General features: G+C 38.5%; 1 protein-coding gene across 1 annotated transcript in view; it reads right to left on the reverse strand.

Annotated features, from left to right (window-relative positions):
• Nucleotides 1–8395, reverse strand: part of NEK1 (NIMA related kinase 1) — a 159493-nt gene that overhangs the window by 44201 nt on the left and 106897 nt on the right. Inside the window, exons 25-26 of the mRNA XM_008074769.1 lie at nucleotides 7487–7489; nucleotides 2097–2246 (exon numbers count right to left, since the gene is read on the reverse strand). Of these exons, the coding sequence (XP_008072960.1) occupies nucleotides 2097–2246; nucleotides 7487–7489 (153 nt within the window). The remainder of the gene's footprint in view (nucleotides 1–2096; nucleotides 2247–7486; nucleotides 7490–8395) is intronic.

The raw sequence follows: 8395 nt of genomic DNA on the forward strand, positions 1-8395 counted from the left end.
CACTGCAGGCTCAACCACTTGGCTTCAAGCGATCTTCCCACCTCAGCCTCCCAAGTAGTCTTAAAAAATAATATGTCTCAGCCTGTAACCCCGCGCCTTTGGGAGGCTGAGGTGAGTGGATTGCCTGAGCCCGTGGGTTCGAGACCCGCCTGGGCAGGCGAGACGTCATCTCTACAATAAATCAAAAAAATTAGCCGGGTGTGGTAGCGCGCTCCTGTAGTTCCTGCTACTTGGAAGGCTGAGGCGGAAGGATCCCCAGAGCCCAGCAGGTCGAGGCTGTGTTGGCCAGGAGTGGCCACTGCACTCCAGTCTGGGTGACAGAGTGAGACTCCAACTCAGAAAAAAAATAAAAAATAAAAAATAAATAAAAATATTAGAAATAAAAAATGTTTTGGCGCCTAAGGGAATTTTTGTCCTGAATAATGTCTGGGCCATCTTGAAAATAGGCTTGGATAAAAGTGTAAGAATACGGAGTTACTGGTATTTTTGATTTTGATTAGCATTTGGCATACCACTGCACAATTTCCTGGTACAAGAACGTGAGGATACTAATTACAAATATACACACTTTGTGTTTTTGACCTTTTTTCAAACAGATGATTATATATACTTCTTTATTCACACTGTTTTTCCTTTAATATTAAACAAAACGATTAGCAGCCTACTCTTATCACTTGAGTAACCTGCTCAAAGCTCTTCTTCACCAGCTCATCCTTGGCACATGGCTAATTCCTTAAGAGCATGTTAACAGCCTCACCTCCTAGGTTGTTTTCCACCAACTTTAATCATTAGTTTCACCTTCGTCTTTTTAAAGGCAGAAAAAAAGAGTGACAGAGCTACAGAGAGAGTAGAAAAGGGAGAAACCCACAGTCCTGCCAAGACACAACTTTCAAAAAGAGGAAAATTGCATTCAACTTCCTTATCATTTAAACAAGCAGTTCAATCTGTAACACTTGGGTTTTTAATGTTTTTTATTTCACATCTAGACCTGCAGATGAAACATCTGTTTTAAACATGAACACGTTTCCTGATGCACAGCTGTATTGCCAAGACTCAAAAGGCTCGGGGTCCTGAATATTTCCTGCTGCTGTATGACAACTCTACCTCCCCAATCCTAGAGTGATGTCCATCATTCCTACTGAAACGTCTTTTGGTCACCCTACTTCCTGAATCCACATCAAAACATACACATCCATCTTGAGGCACTGCTCCTCCTATATTTCTCTTCATGTAAAACATCGTTCTGACTTTTCCAGTCTACCCCATATACATTTCCTTTTCCTTTTATTTTTAGAGCCCATCCAGGTAACATTGGGCCAAAACTCAAAACTACCATTTGGGACAACTCCTCCAGAAAATACAATCATTTCCCATCAAATTAGAAAATGATTATAACAAAAAGACATTTAAAAATAATTCACTAGGTGGCTGAGCCTGTAATCCTGCGCCTTTGGGAGGTTGAGGTGAGTGGATTGCCTGAGCCCGTGGGTTCGAGACCCGCCTGGGCAGGCGAGACCTCATCTCTACAATAAATCAAAAAAATTAGCCGGGCGTGGTAGCGCGTGCCTGTAGTTCCAGCTACTTGGAAGGTTGAGGCGGAAGGATCACCGGAGCCCAGCAGGTTGAGGCTGCAGTGGCTGGGAGCGGCCAATGCACTCCAGTCTGGGCGGCAGTGAGACTCCAACTCAAAAAAAAATTTAAAAAATATATAAATAAATAAATAATTCACGGAGGCTGGATGTAGTGGCTCATGCCTATAATCCCAGCACTTTGGAGACCAAGCTGGGAGAAGTGCTTGAGCCCAGAAGTCCAAGACTAGCTTCTACAAAAAACATACAGCAAGACCTTGTCTTTACAAGAAAAAATTAGCTGGGCAAGGTGGTGTGCACCTGCAGTCCCAACTACTTGGGAGGCTAAAAGGACAACTGCTTGAGCCCAGGAGGTCAAGGCTGTGATGAGCCATGATTGTATCACTGCACTCCAGGCTGGGTGAGAGTGAGACTCCAACTCAAAAAAAAGAAAAAAATTGAGTGAAAATGGAAGTCATTTAATTTTTAATAATCCTCTGGTACAGAAAAGCGACGAGTTTTGCTCACCACTTCCTGTGGCTGTGTTTTCCAACAGCTCTGTCTGAAGTTGTAGCTGAGCTTCTCCAAGGATCCTGAGCACAGACTCTGTCGGGCTCTTCCCCCAGGCTCTTCTTGGGGAGCTCCCAGGATCTAATTTAATGGCCTCTCCCATGGTATCTTCCACAGGAAAAAACACAAAGAAATAACCTTCAGTAAGAGAACATAATGATGCTGCATTACAAGGCAGATGGGGGGTCTTTGATCCAGCTGTGGAGTGCTTCATGAGAAAAAAGTTTATATCACAACGATGTCCAGGCAAAGAATGACAAGTAACGGCAAGAGCAGAGGCAGCTGGGACTAGCAATGACAGCATGTCTGTCACTGCCTTTTAGAGCGGCTGTGAATCACATTCTAGCTTTGGGGAGGTAAAAACTAGAAAAAATATAATAAGTTAATACAGACTGAGTACCCCTTATCTGAAATGCTTGGGACCAGAAGTGCTTCAGATTTTGAATTTTTTCCAGATTTTGGAATATGTGCATACACATACACATAATGAAGTATCTTGTGGATGTGACCCAAGTCTAAACATGAAATTTACTTATATTTCATACACATCTTCTATACATAGCCTGAAGGGATCTTACACAATATTTTTAATAATTTTGTGTATGAAATAAAATTTGTGTATACTGACCAAAAAGTAAAAAAACAAAACAAAAAAAACCCAGAAAGCAGAGGCATCACTATCTCAGCCATGTGGACAACCTGTGGCTGTCTGGTATGACCACCACTTCTGGTTCTGAATGTATATGCTACCAGTCAGCAACACCTTCAAGCGCTTATTCACACAAAAGCACTTAGCGAGACCGTCCACTGAGAAAGCGAACAAGTCAAGCGCTCAGGCAACTAAACAGCCCAGCAGCCTCCCCAGAATACCAGCACCAGCAGTCAGACACCGGCAGCCACAGGCAATAGCGGCTGTTGGTATCCACCAACAAAGCTGTGTTGTGATTAAAAGGTTACTGGACACTGGATTTTATTTAGGTGAAAAGAAACATCTGAAGCAGTTGAGGGGCCAGGAACGGTCCTGAAGGGATGAGGAGGCAGTCTATTGGATGGCTTTTTAAATGGTTGGAAGGGTTTTTTTTCCCTTGGGGATGTTGAACAAACTGTATGTTGTGCCTGTATTCTGACTTCAATTCATCACACAAGGGCAGGTTTGGCATTTTACATTTATAGTGTCACACTGGCATAATTCAAAGAGTTTTAGATTTTGAAGCATTTTGGAGTCCAGATTTTTGGATTAGGAATGCTCAATGTGCATTACGTTTCTATAAAATTTTTATTTGAAAAAAAAATCCTAAAATAAGCAGGGGGAATATGAAAATAGAAAAAAACACAAACTAATATTTCATTTCTATAAATTTAACAGAGAATAGAAAATAAATCCTAAAAATATACATATGGACTAAAAAATATAGAAAAATATTTCCAAGAAAATTTGTCCTATGTTATTTAACATAAGTAAGCAACAGATACTTCCTTGCTGACAATAATAATTTGAAAGAAACCATTTAAATAAAATTTAGCAAAGTAAAAACCAGACAAGTATCTATTAAAGTTTGAGTCTTTAGAAGATATGGTAATGGGACAGGAAGTATACAGGTACCTAGCAGCAACACACAGGGTCTAATATCACATATCATGAGGCACAAGGTACACAGGCTTTCAGTAGTAACCAACACATTGATCCCATCTTATGGCCCAGGTCCATGAAATCAGGTACATGCAAAGTAGCAGGTAATAATCAGCTTTGAATAGCCAATGATTACCAACAGGGACTAACTTTAAAAAGAATGGTGAAAATAGAATAATACTGGATCCCCTATTTGGGGTTCTAGAATTCTCTTGCATACACTCTCTCCATTTCTCAGTTCACTTTACTGTTCACACAGGAAAAACAAAATCTCAAACTATCAAAAAATGAGAAGAAAAAAACAAAAATGATTTAAACAGAGTAGAGAACCCAGAAATGGGCCCATAACTTACAGTCAGCTGATGTTTAACAAATATGCCAGTTCAATGAGGGAAAAGTCTCTTTAACAAACAAAACTGGAATAACTAAATGTTCATAAGAAAAAAACGAACTCCTTCAGTGCAGGGAAGGAAAGATCAAGTGGATTTGGTGATTTCTCTGAGCTGAGAAATAAAACTGGGGGTGTAGGGAGGTCATGGTGCCTAGTGTTCATAAGAGTTCTGAAAAGTATTCAGTTACAGAGACAGGATGCAGGACATTGCAAAAAACCCCTTCAAATCTTCAGCTGAGTATAGATCAGCACATCATGTAGTGAAATTACCACAGTTGAGAGAAAAGACCACCCCAAAGTAGTGGCAGCAATCTCTTGAGGTCACACAGAGCCAGACATAGTTCCTATTCCCGTTATCCAGAAAATGAAGGTTCATAATTCACAAGGCATCATGCAGATGACTCAGAAGCAAAGGTGAAAGGTCAACCATCAGTGACTATACACTAACACTAATTCATGTGAAGCAGACCACTGCTCTGCTCCATCTAACAAAGTTAAAAGCAAGACCCCAAAGGGTCAATCTAGTCACAAGTAACTAGATTGTGTCCCAGAACAAAGGTCAAGAATATTTATAGAAATACAGAAATATATAGCATGCAAATAAAAATTTATAATGTTTGGCCCCCAAACAAAAATTATCAACATGCACAGAAGCAGGAGAACACAAATGAGTATAAAAAGGAAAAGAAATGACCGGGCTCGGTGGCTCAGTCTGCAATCCCAGCACTTTGGGAGACTGAGGCGAATGGATTGCCTAAGCCCATGGGTTTGAGACCACCCCAAGCAACTTGGTGAGACCTCATCTCTACAATAAAAATAAAAATTTAGCCGGGCGTGGTAGCATGCGCCTGTAGTCCTAGCTACTTGGAAGGCTGAGGCCAAAGTATCGCTGGAGCCCAGCAAGGCGATGTTGGGGTGGCAGTGAGCATGCCATTGCACTCCAGCCTAGGTGATGATGTGAGACTACAACTCAAAAAAAAAAAAAAAAAAAGACGAAAAGAATCAACCAATCAAAACCAACTTCATGCAACAGAGATAGCATCAGTAGACAAGGATATTTAAAACTGTCATTATAACTGAATTCCATATGCTCAACGAGCTAGAGAGATTGACATGATAATTAGATATAATGAAAACATTAACAAGATCCATACTGAACTTGTAGAAGACAAAAAAAATTGCCAAAATTGTTCCAAATTTGATGAAAACTATAAACTCATAAATCCAAGTTGCTCAATAAAACCAAAGAAGCATGATGAAGTGATTCCAAGATACTGACTAAAACCAAGGCTACAGGGAAAAATCCGAAAAGCAGCCAGAGAAAAAAGGTGCAGAGGAATAAAGCTAAAAATAAGAACGACAGAAGACTTCTCATCCCAAGTAATGCAAACCACAAGACAGTGGAGCAATGTCATTAAAGTATTAAAGAAGAGTCAACTTAGAATTCTACATCTCAGAGAACACACCTTTGCAAAAGAAAGGAATAATAAAATTTTATAGACATACAAATGCTGAGAGAATTCATCACCAGCAGGATTGTACTATAAAAAAATCTTAATGGGGCCAGCCATGGTGGCTTTCACTTGTAATCCGAGCACTTTGCTGAGGCCAAAGTGGGAGGATCGCTTGAGTCCAGGAGTTGTGACCAGCCTAGGCAACATAGCAACACTTTGTTTCTATGAAAACTCAAAAAAGTAGTTGGGTGTGGTGGCATGCACCTGTATTCCCAGTTACTCGAGAGGTTGAGGTGGGAGGATTGCCTGAGCACAGGAGGTCAAGACTGTGGTGAGCCATGATTATGCCACTGCACTTCAGCCTGTGTGGCAGAGTGAGACCCTGACTCAAAAAAACAAACAAGCCAGAAAAAAAAAAAATCTCTTCAAGTAAGTCCTTTAGGCAGAAGAAAAATAATACCAGGTGGAATCTTCTCTACCCAGAGGAAAACAACATGGGTAGATACAAAGACTTTTCTCTTATTTAAATCTCTTTAAAGCATAAATGACTATAATGTATTACGAGATTTACAGCATCTGTTAAAATAAAAAACTCCAAAATGATAGCCAAAGGTTGGGGAGGGAATAAATATAAGTACAAGTGACCTTTGAACAACACAGGTTTGAAATGGGTCCGCTCAGATTTTCTTCCGCCTCTGCTATCCTTGTGACAGCAAGACCAACCTCTTCTCTGTTCCCTCCTCAGCCTACTCAGCCTGAAGACGACAGGACGAAGACCTTTATGATGATCCACTTCCACTTAATGAATAGGAAATATATTTCCTCTTTCTTATGATTTTCTTAATAACATCTTTTCTCTAGCTTTCTTTATTGTTAGAATACAGCAGATAATACATATACAAAATATGCACGAATTGACTGTTTATGTTATTGGTCCACAGTGGGCTATCAGTAGTTAAGTTCTGAAGGAGTCCAAACTTACACGTGGATACGCAATTACAGAGGGGGAGGACCCCAGCCCCCACATTGTTCCAAGGTTAACTAGATATTGTTGTAATGTTCTTACACTATATGTAAAATATAATAGATCGCTTGAAGACAACTTGTGATAAGTTAAGGATATATACTATTAACTCCGAAGCAAATGCTGAAATAATAGAACAAAGAGCAATAGTCAATAATCCAACAACAGAGATAAAATGAAATCATGAAAAAACTCAACTAACCCCAAGAATGCAAAACAGGAGGAAAAAGAAGAGATGAAACAAGCAGAAAACAAAAACAAAAATGGTATACAGACAGTTTGCAACTTATGATGGCTCAACTATAGATTTTCTGACTTTATGGTGTGTGTATTGGATTGCAACTCCATTGTAAGCTTGCAAGCATGTGAATTAAAGTCAACCATCTTAATAATTGAATTAAATGTAAGTGGGATAAACATATCTGTTAAAGGCTGGAAGACTGGATGAAAAAGTAAAAGGAACAATATGCTGCCTACAAGAAACCCTCATTAAATATAAAGACACAAACAGATCAAGAGGAAGAAAAAAGATGAAGATATGCCAGACTAACTACCAAAAGAAAGTAGAATTGACTATGTCAATATTAAACAAAGTAAACTTTAAATAAGGCAAACATATTTTTAAAAAATAAACTATTAATAATCACAACACAGATCTATTTCAAATATTATTAAGCTGAGTGAAAGAAGCCAGACACAAAAGAGTAGAAACTGTTAGAGACCATTTATATAATATTCTATAATAAGGAAAGTTAATCTAAGGTAGAAAAAAATTCAGAAAAAGCTGCTCTGGGAAGTAAGGGGCAGAGAATAACTGCAAAGGGGCAAACTTTTATGGACGATGATAACGTTCTATACCTTGAGAAGACTTTGGATTATGTAGGTCCAAGCATTTGTTAAAACCCAGAAAATGTACATTTATAATGCACTCATTTCATTGTATGTAAATTTAATATAAAGGAAAGGAAAAAATTTCTCAACAAATAATGAACTCTGGTTACTAATTATTTGCCTTAAGTATTTAAGGCAAAATGTACTAATGCCTGCAGTATATTCTGAATTCCATCAAACGGTAAGACAGACCAATTGCTGCTAGAAGAATGGATACATATGTGAAAAAGCAAGTAAGATAAAATGTAAGGCAGAGTTTAGATGGAGAGTATATGGTACTCACTGTGAAATTATTTTAATTTTGCCACATGTTTCAAAACTTTCATAACAGAATGCTGGGAAAAGTAAATTATGTAGAGCCATACAACGGACTATACTACATGGCTGTAAAAAAGAATAAGGAAATTATGTATGTAAGATAAGCTTACAGGCAGAAAGGTCACAAAGTGCAAATAATATGTTAATATAAATATATTAACAATTAATATCTAATAACTACATATGATAATGTAAAATAAAGGGAGAAAATATGTATCTTTCTTCATATATACATATCTATACACACATACACATATATGAGCTCTGGAAAGAGAAAAGATACACTACTATCAGTGGCTACAAGTCACATCCTCTTACCTATTACCCATTAAAATTCAGAGTTTTAAAAGGTTCTAAACTGTTTTGTTACCTTCCTCCCCTTCTAGTGACTTCTTAATTCCTGAATTCTGCCTCCCACTAGCTCTCGAATAATACGGGCTTTATCAAATTCTTACATTGCCTCTTTCCTGTCAAATCCGATATATATATATATATTTTTTTTTTTTTTTTTTTGAGTTGGAGTCTCACCTTGTCGCCCAGACTGGAGTG

The sequence above is a fragment of the Carlito syrichta genome, unplaced genomic scaffold, assembly GCF_000164805.1.
Source record: "Carlito syrichta isolate Samal-C Ts95f unplaced genomic scaffold, Tarsius_syrichta-2.0.1 Scaffold317482, whole genome shotgun sequence".
Classification (NCBI taxonomy): Eukaryota; Metazoa; Chordata; class Mammalia; order Primates; family Tarsiidae; genus Carlito; species Carlito syrichta.